This window comes from Strix aluco, chromosome 2, assembly GCF_031877795.1.
Source record: "Strix aluco isolate bStrAlu1 chromosome 2, bStrAlu1.hap1, whole genome shotgun sequence".
NCBI classification, from domain to species: Eukaryota; Metazoa; Chordata; class Aves; order Strigiformes; family Strigidae; genus Strix; species Strix aluco.
Window position 1 is genome coordinate 114,280,009 of NC_133932.1, and position 22,728 is coordinate 114,302,736.

Sequence of the window (22,728 nt, forward strand, 5' to 3'; positions counted from 1 at the left end):
AAAAATTATGCTTACTCCTGCTGCCTGAATTCAGGTGACCTTTTTTTAAATTATTTTTTCTAGCCTCTGCTCACTGACCTGCTGACTGAGGATTTCATATTGGACCAATTTGGGACCAGCATTAATAACCTTATTACATGTGAAAATTGTAAATACTTTAAATCTCGGTTTAATTCCGGACCAGAAAAAAAATAGAACCATTCACTAAAATGACAGCCAGGGCGATGCTGAAGGCACACCTCCCCGTTGGCCGCCCTTCTCCCTCTCTGGTGGCGAGCCGTGCCGCAGGGAGAAGCAGCAAAAATCACTGTCCCGGGAAAAATTTTAAGTATCGCCGGGCCGGGTAGCTGGGGCTGCGGGAATCGGCCCCGGGGCCGCCGGAGGAGACGCCGCCCTGCCCCGCCCCGCCGCGCTCTCGCCCCGCCCCTGGACCTGCCTTTCCCATGTTATTTCAGCTTTTTTTTCCGCTTCGCTGAGCTCCGGCAGAGCCACCCCGGTGCCGGCGGCGTTGGCAGCTTGGCGGGCTCACTGCCCTGCTGGCGCAAGCGAGCGGGCTGGGCGCCAGCCGGGCTCCGGCCGGGGGCTGGAGCTGCTGGTTCAGCCTCCTCCACAGTGGGCTGCAGCCACCCGCCCTGCCTTCTCCTGCTTTTTAAAGCCTGCCTTAACTCCGTTTCACCCAGAAAAAACCCAAAACATCCGATTTGTTTTCAAATGTGCAGAAAAAGTCTTCCACTAGGAAAACCAGTCCCTTGCGGAGGGATAGAAGCGTGTAACAAAGACAGCAAATACTTTTCGCTTCATTGTCATTTTTTCCCCCTTTTTTAATGGTTACATTTGGATTCCATTTTCTCTCTCCTGAAATTTTCCAAGCTCTACAGGGCTTTTTTCTCCATTTCCTTTTTACACCAGACCATTACATTTTTGACACTAGCTCTTTATCTAAACGCAACTTTCAGCTTCATTTCCATTGCAAAAAACTGATCTGGGAGTACTAAACAACAGAGTTCACTTGGAAGCAAGAAATAAAAATAGTGGAAGATAAACTGCTCCCTCACCCGCCTCATGGGCAAACGGCAACTGGGAGGGGTGTAATCGCTACCTTTTCTTTTTCCACTGTGAGGTTATTTGTGTGTCTCCAGCTGCCTCTCAGCCCGCCTTTGCCTAGGCTGCTTTTGTCCAGCCAGCTGGGATTCTTTAACTTGCTGCTGATAGTGTTTAGAAGCTGAGTTAAGAGGCCTAAAGTAGCTCCCTAGTCAGCTTCCTTCCTTAAAACAGCGCAGCTGCTTTTCAGGCAGGGCCAAACGTTGCTGTCGAGTTGGGAGGGGAAGCGGTTTCCTTCTGAAGTGGGAGAGGAGGAGTGTGAGCCCTGATGCTTCAAAGGGAAAATGTTACTTCACCCCCATAAGCTTAACGGCACTGTGGAAGTACTAACCAGAAATTCTGGGCCGTCTGGGGCAGAGGTAGTGTGTGGCTTGGTTGCCGAATGAGCATTAGCGTGCTGCAGAAATTACCGTAGTTCAAAGAAGCCTGGGTGACTGGGGAGCTTCTTTAGGGCTTTTGGTGTGGCCCTTAAATAAATATGACCTTTAAAAAGCATTTTAACTGTTTATGGAGCTGACCTTTGAATGAGAGGAGGGAAATAGATAGTTTGCAGTCGAGGAAAGGAGAAATTGCTGGGCCGGAAGGCTTCAATTAAAGAAGGGGAGAGAATCTTCTTGGTTTTCCTCCATTAAAAACAATGGGTGTAACAGCTTTTGTGTTCCTTTTCAGTGGTGATGGGGTGCCAGTTGTTTAGCTCCGGTAGGTAGTGTGGCAGGTGTAGCATCTTCAAAATATGCTTTGGATGCTCTGGTCTTCAGCCAGGAGTTAATGTAGCATTAAGTCGTGACGCAGCCTGCTTTGTGAGGCTGTTTCTGCATTCGTGCCTTCAGCTGGCCAGGAAGTGTGTCGGTTGTCTAAAGAGTGGTTCAGCTCTGTTAAGAGGGTCTGGTTTGCTGCTTTAAAACCAACCAACCAACCCACCCACCATAATATGTAATGAGCTCTGATAGGGTTTTGTCACTGTGAGCTGCATCTATGAAGGAAGCATGGTGCTGTTGTGGTGGAAGCAGCCACAGGTGTTTGGGGAAATCTTTGTGGAGTGGAGGATGTAAATGTGTTGGTTTTGCTGGACATTGTGGTGCTGAGATAGCTGTGTTAAAGCTTGATACCTTCTTGTGGCATATACTGACGTGAACCAGACAATATTGCTATATATTGCTAGTAAAGGCTATGCTGAAAGAATAATGTCCTTATGAGCCTGTATGACTTTCACTTCTAGGGAAAGAAAATATCCCAGGAAGTTGGTGATGGGGAAATTCCAAAATTTGATGCAGCGGGTTATGACAAAGACTTGGTCGAAGCTCTTGAAAGGGACATTGTATCAAGGAATCCAAGCATTCATTGGTATGAGGATTTTTCCAATTCAAGTGTTTTTGCTAGTGTGGAGAAGGAGAGAAATTATCCTTCTTCTGACTCTTAAAACAGGGAGCCATCATAATCTTCTACAGATAAGCAAAACAAGGTCTTTTGGTTTTAACAGTTTATTAATACGATTACCGTTAAGCTTTTGTTGCTAACTGATATTATGTGCGGTACAAACATAACAGGTACTGCTGAAATGAAAGTACGCTCCAGAGAACTTTAAAGATACCGCTTTGGTGTTCACATTGTCCAAAACAATTTTTAATTAAGCAGCTCTGGGTAACTTGAGTTGAAAATGATTTTTTCCCTACCTTCCAAAAGTGGATGCAATTTTAGGTCACAGGATTATAGAAGTGCTCTCAGGAGGCATATACTGGCATGCTGAAAGAGATGGTACTAAGTGAAAAGCTTTTCTATTTTTCTTGTATAAAAATGGAAGAAATATTGTTGTACAGGAATCTTATACAAGTTTCTTCATCTTGCACAGGGATGACATAGCGGATTTGGAAGAAGCCAAGAAATTATTAAGAGAAGCTGTTGTTCTTCCAATGTGGATGCCTGATTTTTTCAAAGGGATCAGAAGACCTTGGAAGGTGGGAATTTATTTGGTGTTTTAGCAAATGGCAAGCTGTAGTTATGTGTGTGTGTATGTTATGTAGTGTATGTGTAGTTACCTGCTGCTGTAATGTGTGTGGATGCCTGTAGCAGAAGGCTAAAAAGGCAAACGGGAAAGATCAGTAATTTGTTCATGAAAACCTCTCACAATGATTCATGTAAAATGCACTGAAAGAAACAGCTGGAAGTGTACACAGGCTTTACAGTAACTAATAATTCTTTTGTATTTACTCAGTCATAGCTTGTTGACTTTATAATATTTTCTATATGTCATCCTATATGCCTGCTCACATGTACAGGCTATATTGACAGAAGCAGAAATGCTTAATAGACAGCTCTGCTTAGGACTATGGTGGCCACTCTTCAACACTTCACAGAAAAAAACCAGCCCTTGGACTGTTTTATTCTGCATGTGCCAACTATCACTCAGACTGCAAACTACAGGCTGGATGGTGCAAGGAGGCAGGGAGAAGGGGAGCTAATCTGAGCGATGATTTAGCTTTGCAATTACACTTGTGGCTGGGCATAGTTACTGCTGGAGTGGGAGAAATTCCAAGTGGGAGAATGAGCTGCAAGTGGGGCAACAGGAAGATTATGGGACTGAGATGGCCTTGCTGATGGACCAGAGGTGAGCCCAGTCTCAGCCTTGCTTAGAGCTAAAAAGGAAGAGGAGGGTGGAGGTTGCTGAGCATTTTAGAATTATCTTGCTTTTGTTGTGGGATGGATTGACACTTGTTTTTGGAATAACTAGTCACAACACAAGGGTTTTCTGGGTACTGAGAAGGATTACTGGGAAAAAAAGACTGCAAATTTTCTGTTATTCTGAGTCTGCAAGGCAATGGCATGTGAGCTAGTGCTGTGTACGTAAGTAGTTTCTGTGGTTTAGTATGCTGGTTCGGCAGCATGTCAGATCTTGTGTTACTAGCACTTGTTCTGTCTTTTCCTGCTTGATTCTTGTACTTCTCTGGCTTATACTTAGGTCTGACCCTCAAAGTTGTCCTCCTCCAGCCTGAGCCAGTCCTAGATCCCCGTTATTCTGCTTATTTACAAAACAAAGCCCTCCAGGAATTGATGAGTAGAAGACTTGTCATTCTTGGGGCTTGCATCTACAGACAGTAAAGAGGGGGAGTCAGAAAGAGTGGGAGCTGACGGTGCAAGCTGGGAGATTGCTGCTCGAGGGCTTTTCATGGAGGTTTTAGTGAGTTGCAGGGGGGCAGCCCAAATCTAGTCCCAGGCTATATGGTCTTTGGGGTTTAGAGTGCTTGTGGTCAGTACCAGTGGCCTTGAGGTTAACCTTAAGGTTAACCAAGCTATCAGCTTGGATAGGGCCTAGATATTGTGGGTTACAAGTGTAGGGTGAGATTTTAGTGTCTTGAACAGCTGAATCTCTCTTTTCCTCTTGGCATAGAGGAAGTTGATCCATACCCTTATGATAGACTATGGGGGGTCTGTCTGTCCAGTCTTCAAAAACTTTATGGGAGTGAAGAGCTGCTGTTTTCTTTCACCTGTTAACATGCCTAGAGGATGTAGTGGCCATCTGTTTTTAAGGCAAGTATCTCGGCAGACTGTAGGGAACGTGAAGAGTGCCACTGGCCTTGTCTCCCAAGTATTGTGGCAGTGAGTAAAGAAACAACAGCCTGCAGTCTCCATCTCTGCGTGAGATTATCTCTTCCTACTGAGCAGTGTAGCCTCTGAAAACCAGGTGGTTGTAAACATGGAAAAAAATTCTAAGATGATTTCCTCTCTTCAGTCTGAAATGCAGATTGATTTCTGACAAGTCCACGAAGAGTGTTCATTGTTGTCCTTTTCCCTGGTGACTTGTGAAGCTGTAACTCTCCTGAATTTATTTTTCACACAGAACAGCATGTATTTTCCCTACTGTTGACCTCTGACTGTGCTAGAAGGATGAGAAGTTTCGGAGGGAAGACTGTTTCTTCCAGTAATCAGTGTAGCAGCAGGCATTTGTTGAGCCTAGGCATTCAGGACAATAATTCAGGGAAAAGGCAGCCAAATCTGTTTTCGGATGTTCAGACTCTCCTGAGAACAATTCCCAAGACAGCCCTCACAGTTTGTGCTTGCATTCAGAGGACGGTGCCTTGTGTGAAGGAGCCAGCTGTCTTCCCTGATTCAACGCAGGTGCTGTGTAGTTTCAGCCACGGGTTTCTGAGTGTCCCCGGGCTTGCTCTTTCTTTTTCTCTGAACTGTTTTGTGCCAAGAAGGCCCAGTTGCTCACTGTGCTTCCCACTGCTCTGCTAGTGATTGTTACAACAACAAGAAGTAACCCTGCAGTGATTTCATCAAAATACTTACTCCCTGCGGAGCATTTCAGCTTCTTATTGGAATACTTTGGATTAACAGAGCCTTAGAGGAAGAATAAAGAAGTCTTTGTGTTTGTCAAGGATTTTAACTAGTGAGTAAGTGGCAGCCTCCTAGTTCGCAGAGAGAAAGAGCAACGTGATCCTATGTGTTTCTGTTTGCAACCATGCACATCTTGTTTTGCTGAGAACTCGAGTTTGGGTTTGTTTGGTTTTTTTTAACTGATATTTCTATCACCTTTATCCCCAGAGAGCTTGGTTTTCCCCTGGCTTTACACCTGGTGTGGCTGCTTTGCACCTGTGTTAGGCACGTATACAATGCCACCAGTATCATGTGCAAGGTAACGCTCACTATAATAGTTACACAGGAGGTGCAAAGCGATGGGCTTCAGTTTCAGCAGTGAGCAGCATGTGTAACTGAAGCCAGAATTTGACCATCCATAATAATGGAAGACCAAAGCAACACCCAAAAAATGAGTCACTTGTATCACCAGGTCCTGCAGTGAAGGCAGTTTGTCAAACACAGGGATCAAGTCTGGTTTGAATTGAGGTGCAGCTTGTTTTAAAGTATTAAATAAACACATTTGAAACTCAGAGAGAACAGTAAGTCATCTCTGACCTGCATATCACATGCTGAGTAATTGTTACCCAGTCACTCCAGGGTTGTACTTGCAATATTATTATAATATCAGTATGACTATGCAGCAACTCATATCACAGTATATGTCTGAATGTTCATGGGGAGAAAAAGAGCCCATTTACTTTTTACGCTTGCTGCTCTGGAGCTTGGGAAACCTTGGGCAGCCTGAGGAGTGACATTGGACTGTTAGCTGTATGGATGGTGTGTAAATGTTTCTAACTTAATTTACCAATGAATGTATGTTGAGCTTGCATTAGCTAAGTGTTAAATGGCAATAAAGGTATTAAGAGTTAATGGAAAATGGAGTACAGAGAGGCTATTGCTTTTGAATAGTACATTTTTGAATAATTGTGTTCCCGGTTGATTTGTTTTTATAGATCTCTTCCATGTCATTCTTTGTGCTTTTTGAAGTAAATTTTTGCGAGGAACAGATGAAATCTAATTTGCTATGTGGCTTGCATTTAACAGATATTTTATTGCTGTGGCATTTTATGTAAGTTATTAATTGCAAAGCACATTATGATGTGCAATTCTAATTCTGGCTAATTTGATTACCCTTGCAACACAGTACAGCTTTACTTCAGGAAACTCTTGTTAGCATGTAATAAGATCTTGCAGTTGGGAGGAAAAAAAAGCCCAAGCTGCTTGAGCACTACATTTTCATAGTGCCATGCTTAAAATCACAGTGCCCTATTCTAGTGCTATATGGGCATGGAACAGTGTGGTGTTCCTCCCTAGCACTGCTGCTGGAAGGGTTGAAAAGATTATCCATAAATATAACTGTATTTAGAAATACTATCAAGAGTGATTAACCAGTCTTAGTGCTACAATCCTAACATGGGTCCTGAGAGCACTGTGTGTCTAGCAAAAAACCTGCTTGTGTAACAATGGGTGAATGTGCTGAGCTGCAGAGGTGTGTGCTCCTTACTCTCAGATAGGCCACAGGTGGAAGAACAGTCTGATGAGGTGGATGCCAACCTGGGACTTAACAACTGAAGTTCAGTTTTCTAGTGTAAAGCTTTCTGAATAATCACTGAGGTTCATATTAGGCTTTTGTGGGACTGAGAGGTAGTCCAAATGAGCCACAGTTGCTTATCCGTAAAACAGAAATAGCAGTGCCTTTCTACCATCCGACAGTGTGGTGAGGATGGTGTTTCATCTGGGAATTGCTAAGATGCAGTAGTATGGCTATAGAAGTACTGAGATAGAGAGATTAAACAGTATGACAAACCGTTGTATTCAGTGAATCCTCTTGTGCATACCTAAATGTAAAAATCAACCGGATTCATACATACACATAGTCAGGATTTTTTGGCAAAATGTTTTTCTACAGAAAAATGCTCTACTGAGGGAACACAACTTTCTGCAAAAGTATTTTGGTTTCTGTGAAGGTCTTTGTGAAGGGGCCTTTGTTCCAAAAAGAAGAATTCGCTGTCTTCATCTGCCTGTGCACCCCCTTGTGAGTTGGGAAAGGCCTAAGTTCAAGTCCGGGCTCTGTCTGATTCAGAGCAAGGCTGTAAATCTGTTGTCTGCTTCCCAGGTGATAGGTGCAGCAACAGTTACTGGCTTTTGTGATTTGGACTCAGTGGAGTGGTAAGAAGAAATCTCAGAACACTTCTGTGCTGTTCTCAAAAGCAAGATTCTTGTCTTTTGTTTTCCACTGGTGATGATTATGTTATTAAACAATTTAAATACAGATCTTGGTTCATATTGAGATGTAACGTAGAATACCAATTGCAGAGTTTCTTTATTTGTTGTTCATTACCTTTGTTTTCACCTTTCAGGGTGTGCTGATGGTTGGTCCTCCTGGCACGGGCAAAACAATGCTAGCAAAAGCTGTTGCTACAGAATGTGGAACAACATTCTTCAATGTGTCTTCCTCTACACTGACATCTAAATACAGGGGCGAGTCTGAGAAGCTGGTCCGCCTCTTGTTTGAAATGGTATGTCCTTGATCATACGATCTGGGGATCACTAAGGTGAGAAAGGACATCTCTTTTGGTTTCCTGCCCCTCCAGTAGCATGTTGGAAGCACAGAGTTCATTGAACTGACACCCCCTCAACCTGTTAGAAAAACATAATCTGCGTTTCCATCCTTTTCTGGTATGTTGTTGAGGATTAAGAAGAAAATGGTTTATCACCCATGTTTAGGATAGCATTTTCCAGACTAAACGTAGAGTTGTGACCCTGACAGAAATTCAGTTCTTACTTGGTTATGGGATAAGAAGCTCATAGGAAGTAGACTTGAAATTGGAAGGGGTTTGGAACTGTTATTGTAGAAGCAGTACATGCTTTAGTTCTGTTTCTGTTCTGAATGATGAACACAAGTCTCTCAGTAAAGTTGTGGGTGTGGTCCATCGTGTGTAGTATATGAAGGACATGCCCATGTGGACCTATACTGAACAGTCATTCACCTCTTTGGGATCCTCATTGCACTTCTACAGTACTGTCAGTTAAAACCTGTCTCTGTTGAGATAGGCTGAGCTCCTTTCTGTCTGTCACCAGCACAAAAACCTGGACATGAAAACTGCCTGTATTCTGGTTGTGTTCCTTTTCCACTTGCAAGACTGGTTGCTGAGAAACCAACCAACACTGAGAGACCCCTGACCCAAGGAGTACGATTTAAAGTGCATAAACTTCAGCATACATGAGACATTTTGTAAATCAGATCTTGAACTACTTTCTTGTGACAGTCAGGGAAGATATGTTTCTAGTATGTCTAGTGGGACTAGGTTGTGGTCTGATGGGGACTTGTGCTTGCTGCTGCAGCCTTAATAGTGATGTTTTCATTTGAATAAAGGCGAGGTTTTATGCTCCAACAACAATCTTCATTGATGAGATAGATTCCATCTGCAGCCGCAGAGGCACGTCCGACGAACACGAGGCGAGTCGCAGAGTCAAGTCAGAGCTGCTTGTGCAAATGGATGGTAACAAGTGTTTAGATCTGAGTTTGGGGCTGGGTTGCTGTTTCTTTACAGGTGGGAATGTAAGAACATGAGCAATCTGGAAAACCTGGCTTTATGGATAGGGGAAAGATAAGGCAGAACTTGAGAGTAGTGTATTTTTGGAGTGTTCGAAGGCAGATAACTGAAAAGGGTGTTCTGCTTCCAAAATGGCCATTTTGATGGTAAATTGAAAACTCATATTTAAGAGACACAGACTCTAGGAGAAGCAGATAGTGGAGATTTGTGCAGTTTAATACAGGTCTTTAGTTTTGGTGCAATCTAAACAAATTTCTCCCCTTTGCTAGAGTCTCCGGCTCGGGGACCCCACTGTGAAATCTGATTTTGCTGTATTCTGTGGTGACAGCTGATACTACCCTTTTAGTCAGATTTAGGATCTGTTCTGTGCAGGTGCACATAACGAGGATGATGATCTGAGGAATATTGTATAGTGTAGTGGTATAATAACCACCTCTGTATTGCAGCTATTGTTTAACTACTATTTATAATGTCCTCAAATGTGCAGGTTCATTGTGGTAAACTCAGGATAGGCAACTTTTTGCCCCAAATGGGTAATTTCTTTGCAGTCCTCGTTTGTGAGACCACGAGGTGATTCCTGTTTCTTCTATGGCCAGGTTTGACAGAGATAGCACTTCTGGTGGGACTAGTAGGGCTACACTCACATATGACTATGTTATTAGCACTGTCAAAGAAAGCCCTCCCCTGACTCAGCAAAAGAAGGAACTGTCTCTCTGTGCCAATGATGGTCTTGTCACACCTAAGCAATGGGAAGTTTGGAAAAGGGCACTAGGACTACATAGAGCTGTTGCTTAGCTTTGTCCAGGCTTTTGCAGTGTTTGTGCAGTGTTTCTTAGCAAGCAACTCGATCAATAAGAGCTGTGAAGTGAAATTGCTCTGAACTGTTGTGCTTGCAGGGGTAGGTGGTGCTCTGGAGAATGATGACCCTTCCAAGATGGTTATGGTATTAGCTGCTACAAATTTTCCCTGGGATATTGATGAAGCTCTCCGACGGAGACTGGAGAAGAGGATTTATATACCTTTGCCCACGGGTATGTTTGCTACAAGCGTTTTCCTTTAAAATGGCCTTTGCAGGATGAGATTAGGATTACTGTTGGGTTTGGGAGGAATCTTGGATGTTTTTGTGATGAGTGGTGAAATTCAGGGGTTAATCATTTGGCTGGGTCGTTTTATTTTTAAAGAGAGTGAGAGAAAGAAGAAAAAACTACTACTTGCTTGGAGGCTTAAAAACAAAGAGCTGCGGCATTTCATTGCAAGCCCATTGATGGGTTCTTACATTTTGAAAGAGAGTTAGTTTTAATGAGCCTGGAATTATTTTAAATGTTTAACAGTCAATCCTTGAGTGATCATCAAAGGCAGCCTTTGGACATGTTCAGAAATATTGCAAATGCACTCCGTGCCCTTGCAGACAACTGCAAAGAAGTGGATCCATGAATTTTCACTTACAGGCTTAGTTCATTGTAAATCACTGCTTGCTTGCCTCTGTGACTGTGCTTTGAGTCACTCAGAATGCAGCAGGCTGATTGCTTTCCTGCCCTAAGACATCTCGGCTTGTATTGTCTTTCCTAGCTGTCATTCACCTGTCCTATTAATTTTGAGATTCCTATCACTTGAAGTTTGCATAGCTTCGTTTCTTTGTGGTACAGTGGATGCCTCATCTCCTTGCATGAGCACTCAAGATAACAAGATGCATGTTCATGGTGACAGCAGTTGTGATTGAGTTTAGCAGGTATAAGGATGCTTAATAGTTCTACAGCTTGTCTTTGCAGCTTACAGGCAGTAACAGCTCCTAACAGGATGCCTGTCTTTATGACCAATTAGTTTAAAATCCTATCAGCTTTTGCTCTTGTTTCTAATTAAACCAGATTGGTTTTTGACACAGTATATAACATGCTGGACAACATACGAGATGTGCTCCAGTTTTATTTCCAGTCTTGTGTTCTGTTGTGTCTGTTCTGTAAATAAGAATGTTGAGCTGTTCTGAGCAAGTATAAATGATGCATTTATAACCATGCTGTGTGGTTTGATGTGGTCAGGCATTTTAATTGAAAAAGTGATATGATATGTCATATATACACCTGTATGTTGTGGAATTTGATGCAAGTATATATTCTACCATGTTTCATTTTCAAAATACTGCAAGGACTTGCTTAGCCCCATAACAAAGATCAGAAGAATGTTCTCTGATACAGTATGCTGTCTGCAGCTATGCCGTATGTACATTGTGCTCTGTAAATAATAAATCCCCATTTTATAGCTAGTGCCAGTTGTGTGTGATTGATAACTCTATATTATTGACAGTTCTGCAAAGCACACAAAACCAGCAGCTTTAGACAAGCTTTCTAACTTCTTTTATATTTCCCCTCCCCCCTAAAATAAAAAAAAAAGTAATTTAGGGACATCAATAAATAGAAAGTAAGTGTGGACATTTCCTTAAGACTTTTAGCCCGTCCTACTGCTGTTTCTTCTGTTGTGGTTATCCTCTTTTCTAGGTCATAAAAATTGGTCACTGTGGAAATAAAGATGCTGAGCTGGTATATTTTTCTGTGCAGTAAAAGCCAGGAAAGCAGTCATCCTCTTCTCTACCACGGTTGTGCAGAGTAGCACTGAGGCCTAAGCTGCCAGATGTAAATTCCCTCTTACAAGCTTAGGCTGCTTAACATATGTACCCATATGCACATGCCCTCTGCAAGAAAAATGGTTAATTGGCTGCATAAGTGCTCGTTTGTACAGCTGGTTATCACTGTGTGCACATTGCATCTAGGTCTGAAAGTGGGATACCAGGACATTTGTATTGTAAATATATTAATATATGTTTACTGTATTAATGTATCTGTTTTCTGTCAGGCTTCAGCAGCTTTCTTGGGTCCCAACTGAGTACAGTGCTTAAACATATGCTTAAAGTTCAGCCTATTGTTAAGGGGGTTGTGCTCTGTTAATAGAATCCGCATTGTGGTTCTAATGAAACTGTGTGAATAATATGCAATCAAACACTTGAACAGAGAGTGAATCCAAAGGGATGTGAGAAGAAGCAGACGTTTGTAGGATTGTGGTTTTGTCCCCTTGGGTAGTGTGTGACCAAATGCTTTGCCACCTGAGACATAACAGACATTTTTAATGACGTATGACTTTGGAAAATGTCTCTAGAGCATGCTCTTTTCATATACTGGTTTTAACCATATACTTTACTGTATTTGATTGCACACTTTACTATGATTTGTTCTGTCTCTTTCCTTTTCTTATATTAAACCCTTTTGTTTGTAGTTTTCACTGTAAAACCTAAGTTGTGTTTGTATCTTTTTTTTAATGTTACTCCTGCAAGTCTTCAAACAAGTATTTTTGTGTTGTAGCAAAAGGCAGAGCAGAACTACTTAAGATTAATCTTCGGGAAGTAGAACTAGATCCTGATATCAGCCTTGAAGAAATTGCTGAGAAGATTGAAGGCTATTCTGGTGCTGACATCACTAATGTTTGCAGGTATCTCATTCCCCTTAATTTGCAAATAAAACTGCATGGAAAGTCATCATTTGCATTATGTGATAAAAGGCAGTACCCACTACAGCTGAAGCTGTGTTAACAGTGACGATGTCTGAGGCCCAAATCTATTTACTGGAACCACGTGTTACTGTCAGGTGGAGCAGTCTAAAGACTATGGAGTCCTTCTGTGAGATGTGGTTAAGTTTCCCTTGGATCTGAAGAGAAAAAAATTCTCTGAGCAAATCTCAGATTACCATTGGTTGCATTTGTCTGCATTTGTTAATGTAGTGCAAAACAGGTTTGGATTTTTTTTTTTAAATCCCACGAGTATAAGAGCTAGAATTTTGTGATGCAAATAAACCTTTTACAGCATACTTCTTTGAGACTTCTATATGCTGTATGTTTGGACAGCCCTCAGTGCAGCATAGTCTTGGTTTCTGCCTGAAGCTTCTAGGTGCAAGGGTGATACAGATAGCATTAGTACTGGATTTATTTCCATCCTGTTCCCACAATTTGTTTCATTTTTTGACAAATGAGTCTTTTCTCGTGGATAGGTATTTGAAAAAACTTATCAGAAGGAAGTCTATGTCCCTTACAACGTTAGGATCCTTGCCAAGAGAAACTGATTCTTTAAGAACATGGCTTGGGATTTGTATTTTTTTTTTCCCCTGCTGCTTTGCTGAAATTGTGAAATGACTCCCTGGTTTTGAAAACCTGGTGTGTGTCATGCAGTGGAATAGTTAAATTACCTGTTCTCCCTGAGGCTTGTGTTATCCCTTGCTGGGAAAAACCTGGGGAAAGAAAAAATGTAATTTCGGACTGCATGTGGGCCATGGTGTGAGAAATGAGCAGTGTTCTCTGTGCCAGTGGGCCACACTGGCAGCTCCGAGCTGGAGAGGAGTCACAGAGCAGGTAGAGCATGAGGAACCACAGGCATCGATGGCCTCAGCCCCGCAGGGCCACATGATGCTGGTGTCTGATGCCTCCTGCTCTGCCCTTTACTAATACAGGTGCTATGTGTGAGCAGGCGACAGAGCTGGACTGCACTCTGAACACTCTCTGACTGTCCTTTTGGGCTACGTGGTGGAGAGAAGGTTGAAATCTAAGAGGATGGGGGTGCAAAATCCATATTACTTTAAAAAAAAAAAAGTCTTTGAGTGCAGTTCCTCTCCCACCCTGCCCTTTCCTGCACTGAAGTTGTAAAATTTCATCTCTATGAATCATTGTAAAAGGTTTTCAGTTTTATAGTTTTAATTATCTCTGCACATTTACCATATGCTTAAATGGGTTTTGGTGCAAATGCATTCTTTACGTTGAATTAATGTAGTGATCTGGGAATGTGGAAGCTAAGAAATATGTGAATTGCATCTTCTATGGTAAATAAATGCTCTCTTAAGTGTTCCTGCCAGTGGTTTCTAGCAAGAGAATACAATCAAAATTCATAGGCTTACAGCACATGCTGCTAGCAATTAGCTCCCATACATTGTCCTGTATTTTCAGGGATGCCTCTTTAATGGCAATGAGACGACGTATTAATGGCTTAACTCCAGAAGAGATTCGTGCGCTTTCTAAAGAGGAGCTTCAGATGCCGGTTACCAAGGGGGACTTTGAGCTGGCTCTGAAGAAAATCTCCAAATCTGTTTCTGCTGCAGACCTGGAGAAGTATGAAAAATGGATGACGGAGTTTGGATCTGCTTAATCTCAGTGACAGCTCTCCTTTGCTAGTTTTATGGCTTTTGTTGTTTTCACTTGCAAAATGAGTTAGAAATCTTTTTAAGGTTTAATAAAAGGTCTGCCTCTGCCCCCATCCCACCCCCTTCTGGTGACAAGATCTTTTAAACTCCATTTGCCTTTAAAGGGAATGAACACAATAAGGAGCTGATATTGTAAAAGATATTTTATCTCTGAAATAGTAAAATAAGACAAACAGGAAGGGGAAAATTAAGCTTGTGAGGATAATCTTTTTATTTTTCCAATGAAGAGCAGTGTTACTTAACCTCCTCATAGTCATCTTTCATGGCTGGAATCAATCAATCAGCGGGGGGATGTGACTCCAGAGGAGCTAACAAGGGCTTGCTGTACCCCCTGCTCTTAAGTGCTACATTTCTGTTGAGCTGCTGACTCTGCCTCCCTTGAATGTGGCATCGAAGTTACTGTTTTCTCTCTCTCTGCTCGGATATTCGGAGCAAAGCCTGTGGATTAATTGCCATTACACAGAGGAAATGAGGATCAGTTTTTCCATCAAGACATGGGCTTGACTTTCCTCTCATGTACACCCATTTGGAATTGATGTTACTTCAGACTGGATTGATGTTACCTGTGACGATTTCTGATGGAAATGAGAGGAAAAGAAAAGGGCCTTGATTGCTCTTAGTCTGGTTTATGGTTTATGTCTGAGCATAGTTTGTACCAATTTGAGCAGTAGACACTTTGAAGTTTGACCAGTAGGCACTTTGACTCAAATTACATCTTGCACTTTTATGCTAATGTATCATCCTATACTTTGTCTGTGCTATCTAGATATTACTATTATTATTATTTAAGTACCAAAAGTTTAATACAGTAAAGACACTAATATCAAGGCTGTCTTTAAGATATAAGGCTGTCCTTAAAACACATGGCTGTGGACTTCCACTTCTTCTGATTAGACATGAACTCCATCCTAGCTTTACTAGGCAATGGCATACACACCTGTTTACGTTGTAGAACTCTTCATGCTTAATTTTTTTTAAATGAAGATTTCTTAAAAATGTATAAATGTTACTGATTTAGGGGACAATATACAATCTGTTCTTATCTGTTTCTTCCTTTCCCATGTACAAGTACAGGGATGAGAAGGGTTGGGTTATAAACTCCAGCATGAGAAATCCCCTCGCTAGAGTATAACTGCCATGCTGACTATATGAGCTTTTCACAGACTTGGAAAGCGAGCCTGACATATGAAGGTTTCCCGTGGTAGGAATGAGAAGGAGAGGTCAAATTTACAGAAGAATATGGAAGCTCTCAAATTTTTGGTGATTTTGTGAGCTAGTCCTGAAGTATCTTGGTGGATGTGAGTTGCTGTGCAGTTTGGTAGGTATTCTGTCCTTTGGCTCTCTGCTGAGACTCCTAGTGGCATAGCCAGATGTGGCAAACTGGAGTAAGAAACAGATAATACCTCCTCTTGAATGGGAGTATATCCTTATTTGCTCATTTTTGCTAGTTCTTGGAAGTTCCCAATAATGTCAGTAATTCAGCACACTGGTCTCTTGGACCATGACATGTGAATCACTAAGGCAAATGCTGCTCAAGTATGTTTACTGTTCAATAGCAAGGATAGTCAGGATACATGCATGACAGCTCTGCAGCATATATCTGATTACATGAGCGACTTTTTAAGCTGTTTTACCATTGCTGCTTTGTCTGTCAGTATTCCGTTTTATTTCTTTGTGTGTGAAGACCATGTCTCAGATTGATCCTGTCATTATAAAGGGCTGCTGCAATTTACATGGAGAAGCACCATGGAGATTCTGTCAATCTTGCATTTGACGTGAAACCCAGTCAGGGCTTTAGAAGCATGTTTCCATGTGGCACGCCAGAAAAATACCTTCTGGGGCCTCCAGACTGGTTGAGACACAACTGCTGTTCATATCTTTCCAAGGACAGAGCATCTTCACTGCCTAACATTAGGCCCTGTTACACTCCTGGACAGGGAGGTTAGTGCAGAAAGAACACCAGTTTTTACCCTCTTCACCTACAGGGAGAATAAATGCTTCTTTCCTGACCAGTTTGCACTAACTGCACAATAGAGCCCTTGGGATTCACAATACCTGTAGCTGTCAGACTAAAAGGAACAGTTCTCTTTGCACTGGAAGATGAGCAAGCAGTGTTGACTCTATAATTTTTGGATAAATTTCTGCCAGAGCTACGCTGTTCCTCCCGGGGAATAACTGGACCTTTATAGAGAGAAAGTTTTGCAATTGCTACAGTCTGTCATTCCTTTCTTATGGAAGCTGCACGCCGCAGCTGTTACTCTTCTGTTTATTTGTTTTACTGCAGTAGAAATTAGTAAAGCTACGCGAATCTTTTGTGGCCAGTGCCAGATTAGCACTTCAGGATCTCTCACTACAGAGGCCATTGCTGCCTGAGGAGCTTAGTCTACACAAGCAAGATCTAGAAGGGAATAGACATGAATGCCAATAACTTACCCTGTTCAGCTGTCTGAGTGCAGTGCTGGGATTCAGCAGTTGCTGCTTAGAAAGGTCCAAGGACCAGTTTTCTCAGTTTCATATTGCAAGCAGCCGTGCCCTTCTTGCTGATGAAAGCACAGCGTTTAGCAAAAATGTTTTTCCTCAGCTTTTTGATGAACCTTCTACCTTAAGGCGTTAAACTTCCCTCTTGTATGTTAAGCAGAATTCACTGTACTGGACATTCCTTCTGGTAGGAATTATTCAGGTGCTGCAGTCTTTTTCTCTAAAGGTCATGATTTCTACACCAAACACGTTTTTTTCTGTAGAAGTCCATTCATCCTTGACTGCTGCAGAACAGAAAAGCAAAAGTTTCTAGGCTGTAGATGTTTATATGTACGATGGTTGTGCCCAAGCATTACACCCGTGACTCGGGCCCCGCTAGATCAGCACTCTGGAAGGCAAAGAGACCATTCCTTCTGTGCTGAGACTGTTCAGGGTAGCGATCTGACCCCGTACGCTGACCCTTACATTTTACCAAGTCATGCTGGTGCACTCACCTGGGTGGGCTTGGAGATGGGGTTGTTAACTCAAGAGGGGAGCCGGCAGCGAGGTGCAGCAAGGAGCAACCAGGGAAGGAAGGCCAGGCCAACAGTGGCAGCAACTCGAGGCCCTAAGGATGAGCTTACGGCTCGGCATAAGTCCAGTTTGTGTCCCACAGGTAGACACACCTTGTGTAGGGATGTTGGATTCCTCTGAGAGCAATGTCTGAGCATATCACAGCCCTCTGCGACAGTTTGTTCAGTTTGTGTCTGTATGTGTATGGACATGTGCGCGCACGTGTGTATGTGTATATTATATACGCACACAATGGATGGTGCTTCAGTAGTTTGTACCTAAATTACATAAAAAACATGTTTTAAAGCTGTGTTTACATGTCTCTTTCTAAACATCTGTGACAGCCCTCTTGGGTGGCACTGTTAATTTTTGTACAATAAGCAATCTGGTTGCATGAAGTAATAAACGTTACGTGTAGAGTGTGTTGTCTCGCCCGGGTTGGTCTGTGAACGCTTTGCTGGTAACTGTTTCCAAAGGCTGCCATACAATGCAGATCTTTTCAGCATGTCACGGTGGTGTTGGACTCACCAAAATCCTGGATGGAGAGCTGTTAAAGCAGAGTCTGTTTTTTTTGGATAACACTGTCAGCAATGCTTTCCCTCTTAAATTGGCCTTTCATTGCCACAAGCTATAAAATGGAGAACACTCCAATGCCCAGCACATGGAAGGAGGGTGGGGGAGAGGACAGCAGAGGCCCCAGCAGATGTTCAGTGTTAGCACCTGATTCAGACCTCACAGAGCAGGGCAGGCTTTTTTATTACTTGCCCCTGGGCTGGAAGTATAATCGGGCTCCAGAGAAGCTATATCATCAGCTGTCTGCTAACCAGAAGACTTTCAAGAGCAAAACTTCTGTTAGGAAAGAGCTTTCAAACTTGGAAAGAGACCCCAAGTCTCCTGGGACTGAGTTGATTATTTGAATTTTCTCACTAACTTCCTTATGAAAGAATGTGTAGTTTCCAGTGTTTCATAATACCTCAAACATGAAAGAGCGAGCAAGGGAAATTGCTGATCAAGGGATTTCAGGAGAGGTCGAATCTTTGCATAGAAAGTTCAGCTCACCCCAGTTTAAAAGAGACTCAAATAGCAAAGGCGCACTGACTTGTTCTGATCATGGTAAAGATGAAAGCACTTGTGTGCTGTAAAGAAGTCCTCCATCAAGCGAGCAAAGATTTAGCTGTGCAATCCAGGCTCAAGGAGGTGGAAGCAGCAGAGGAAATAGTGAAAAATTCTCTGTTTTTGGAATAAGCCACCCTGAATCAAATTGTGGACTGAGATTTTTTTCAGGTCTGTAGTGACAGATAAGTACGTGATGAATGTGCAGGTGACACTGTGCTGCCAGGGAGCAAGCAAGGAGCCCGGGAGAGCCAGAGCAACTCGCTGGTGTAAAGTGGGTGTGTGCACCCAGCAGCCTAGGCCCACTCTGTGTGAGCCACCCACAGAACAGCGCTGTGGGTGCAGACGGCAGGCGAGCCAGGCAGGAGTAGTTTCGGTAGCGCTCTGATGGAATAAAGCAGACTGCATAAAGCCACGCGTGTTGGTGATAGCAAGGGCAGAGAGATGCTTCAGTTCAGAGAATGTGGCACATGGTCTTTTTCCCTGCTCACGTTGTTTCATGAGAGTGCTGTGCGAAAGCTTGGCCATGGCTGCGGATGCCTCAATCACCCGTGTTTCAGAGCCCGACTTCCAAACAAACCTGAGCTAACAGAGCTGCAGCAGCCAGTGATGTTCCCACCTCCCACAGCACAGGGGCATTTGACCTTCTCTGCTTTCTAAGCCAGCCTGCTTTTGTATGCTGGCTGTGACCTGTGCTTCTGACCCACTTACTGCATACACGGTTGTTCAGTACTTGTAACAGAGGAGCTCCTTTTGTGCCATACAGAGCTGCCTTTTGATCAGCTAAAGCGCCATGCTCCTACACATCTGCACCTAGGTGTCTTAGAAAGATGCAGGCAATTTTACTCTTCTTTAGAAAGCAACGACTGGCATTAAAAGCATATGGGATGAGATGTCTTGGCTAGCCTGGTTGCCCAGTGCAAGAACACTTACCTCAAAAACCAAGGAGGTGCCATAAGGAAAATTCTGGTTTTGTTTTGAAGAGGCAAAGTGTGGGGATGTTCCCATTCCCACTGTATGGGCAGAGTTAGGTTCATACCATGTCCAAGCTCTGTTTTCTGGCTTTTGTGTATTTGTGACTTCTTTGTTGTAGTAGGAGCATTTTTCTTGGAGTTAGGGAGAAGCCTTGGGGTTTTTTTGTTCAGTGTCTGGGTTAGGGTTTTGGGGATCTTGTGATCTGGTCGGTACATGAAGCTGCTGAACCCATTCCCAGCATGCTTACTTTTGGAGGAAAGCATCATGTATCCCACTTGGCTATCTGGCTGTCCAGTAAGCAATGTAGCTTTGTGCAAAGTGGCTTAAATATAATGTTCAGAATATTAGTTTGGCAAAGAGAGAAATTCTTACTGCTAGTTTATAACTGTATTGCTCCCATTCGTGAGAAGTCCCTTGCATAAGTTATTCAACTGGTGTAAAAGAAACTGTCTTGGAAGTAATGGTTTTTAGAACTTGACTTTGGAAAGCAAGAAAGGTAGAAAAATATTTGCCTAGAGGAAGATACCGGAGTACCCAAGACATTGAGAGCTGAAATTTCTTCTTTTTGTGGCTTTCCTTTTTGTCTAGCAGTTAACACTGCTGGGTTGTGCTTTCTGGTTCCAATTTGTTTTGAAATAATTACCATTGTTTATCCATCTCAGACAGCCTTTGCAGATGAATTGGTTCCACAGAGCCCTCTTTTGCTTAGCGGTTGGTGTTCTAGCACAGCATGTTGTGTGACATCTAATTGAACAGGCTGATGGCATGAGATCTTCCTTGTGAAGTAAAGGTCACCCAAATGGTGAAGGTGAGAGGAACTGCACTGAATACCGATTGGACTGGCGGTAACAGAAACCATAGCAACTCTGCACAGGGTTTATAAATATAACCAAGAAGAAAAAGGGACTAACCTTAAGGAGCTGCTGACAACACTGCAATATGCATGTTGATAAAAAAGGTGGTCTTTGCATCTTTGCCAGTGAGGAAAACGTATGTAAGAGGGTGGAAGTGGCTTGGTGAACAAAGGAAGCCAACTGCTGACAGGTTTCGTCGCCCAGTCTTGCTGCTTAAAAACATGCCAATCTCCAGGGCCGGTTTGTTACAGCCTCTATAAAAACTGCCTTTTAGGTAATCAGATTTGACTTCCTAATAGCTTGCTTCCCATCTTGAAATGTCTTCAAACTTTGGGATGTTCTGGGGCCAGACTGGTTTTGGAGAGCTAGAAGAATAAGGGGATGTTAATAGTGAAGTGTTTCTGTAGGGTCCTGGGGCTTTGTTGTGCTGGATACTCTTCAGGTGCACAAGAAGAGATGCTGAAAATGCTTATGGGTAGTTGAGGTGGTAGAAGGATGAGGAGAGAGGTGGAAGTGAAGTCACTCAACCAAGGTCCTGGGATCAGTGGAGGAGACAAAACTGTCCCTCTGACTCAGTTCCTGATTCTAAAGTGTAAATAGTATTTTTCAGTTGCTTTTGATTTGCAGCCCCCTAGCATTTTTTCTACTGAGGCCAAAGATCCCTGTATTGTGAATTAAACACAGCAAGTTTGTTTTTCTTAAATACCTTCTGCAGGACCTTAACAAATAGCCTGTGGTGCTCCTGGGGGCTGCAGATGATAGTTTGAAAAGCACTGGCCCATGTCATCCTAAACTTCCCTGAATTTCTTATGGAAGAGAGACTATAATGGATGCTGTTGATTTTATTTTCTTGTTAGTTTGCTCAGAAAGATGAAGCTCTGTGAATGTGAGGTGCTTCTGGGGAGTTTATTTACAGTGTGTTTTTTTCTGTGAAGATTAACATTTCATCAGCATATGGCACAGCTATTTAAAATAAATATTTGGCTTTCCTTAATTTATGCTTGTGTGGAAAAGTCCCTGAGTATGCATATCTATCCCTCTGTTGTATCTAATTAGACATTTCTACCACGGTGCTGGGGGACTGGGCTCCTTCCCCCTCGCCGAGTTGCTGAGAGCTGTGATTCACGCGCCTCTCCCCTGCATGATGGATCCGCATGCCTCAGCTCAGGGGGGAATGGGCAGGTGGCGGGCCCCTCCGTTGGCAGGGCTGCCAGCAGCACACTGGCCACTGCTGGGTCAGCCTTCCTCTCTAGATCCTGGGAATTTAGGTTTATTTAAACTGGGAACCTACCCAGCTTAAGCAAATTCTTGGTGCCCTGTCTGCGCTCACCCCCGTCACCTGCCAAGGCAGCTGTGCTTTTTGCAAGACACAACCCCAAGCGAAGCGTGTGAGAGCAAATGGCTTCGGCTGGGGAGAAGCTTGAGGAGGAGGTCAGGCAGTGGCGGGGTGGGACGGCATGCTGGGCTGCGTCCCTGGGTGCCCACCTGCTCTGGGCAAGGGAAAATCAATGGGGAGGAGAGGGAAAAGCACTCCCCCAGGTATGCAGTATGGACATGGATGGGAGAGGAGCAGGAAACTTATGTTAAAACAAAGGAACAAATTAAAAACTAACCAGTTTTAAGGCAGAGTAGAGCCCACTGCAGCCAGAGACCCAGGAGGCCTTTTCCAGCTCTGTGGCATATCCAGATGTTTTGTGTTCCATAGATGATTTGGAAACTTTTTACTAGTTTTCAATCTAAATAAGTTCACATTTGATTTATATCCCTCTGATCTTGTGCTAATGTCTTCTAACAAACAGTTCTTACTCCCTGATATTTATCCTACATCCCTGAATGTATTTATAGAATCAACATGTAAAGCAACACCTTGCGCTTTGTTAGACTGCACAACCTCCTTCTGTCTCTTTTATAAGACAGATCCTCTTCAGCAACCTTTCTTTTCACCTGAGCCACTTGTTTTTTGTAACACAGATCACCAGAAGTGTACACATAGGGTCCATAAGCTGCACACAGCAAGGTACCCAGTAAGGCAAGGAGAAAAAGAAATTGCCATCATGGTATGTTGCTGTAATCAAGCAAATAAACCAAGTATTCAGTTGTATAACCTACAGGAGGGCAGAAGGCTTAGGTATATTGTTGTTGCACAGCAACTAGGGCTCATTAGATAATGATGGTTATGATGGCAGGCAGTGAGATACATAGGGAAGGTGGAGGGAGAAGATGCAGGAGCTCTCCAGGTGATGGCAAGGAAAAAGATTTGGGTATTCTCTTCACAGGGGATGCAGCTGGGTGCACCCACATGGTTTGAGACCACAGCATTTCTGGGGATGTTTGTATGCTGCCCAGACAAAGGGGAAGAAGAGATTTGGCACCAGCTAGCAAGCTCCAGGGGTAGCAGGGCCACCAGTAACCAGGGATGAGTGTGAGTGTGGAGTGACAGGATGGATCACATCTACCTTCTGCCAGTCTCTCTGTCTCTGCCTTTCTCCTGTGTACGCACAGAGCCTAGCC

The 22,728-nt window shown here is 43.2% G+C and overlaps 1 protein-coding gene across 1 annotated transcript in view; it reads left to right on the forward strand.

Moving 5' to 3' along the window:
• The window catches only part of KATNAL1 (katanin catalytic subunit A1 like 1), a 43,234-nt gene extending 25,539 nt beyond the window's left edge, over window positions 1-17,695 (forward strand). The window contains exons 5-11 of the mRNA XM_074815891.1: window positions 2,321-2,445; window positions 2,951-3,056; window positions 7,818-7,976; window positions 8,834-8,960; window positions 9,911-10,045; window positions 12,365-12,491; window positions 13,992-17,695. Of these exons, the coding sequence (XP_074671992.1) occupies window positions 2,321-2,445; window positions 2,951-3,056; window positions 7,818-7,976; window positions 8,834-8,960; window positions 9,911-10,045; window positions 12,365-12,491; window positions 13,992-14,190 (978 nt within the window). The 3' untranslated portion in view covers window positions 14,191-17,695. The remainder of the gene's footprint in view (window positions 1-2,320; window positions 2,446-2,950; window positions 3,057-7,817; window positions 7,977-8,833; window positions 8,961-9,910; window positions 10,046-12,364; window positions 12,492-13,991) is intronic.
• Window positions 17,696-22,728: the final 5,033 nt, after the last annotated feature.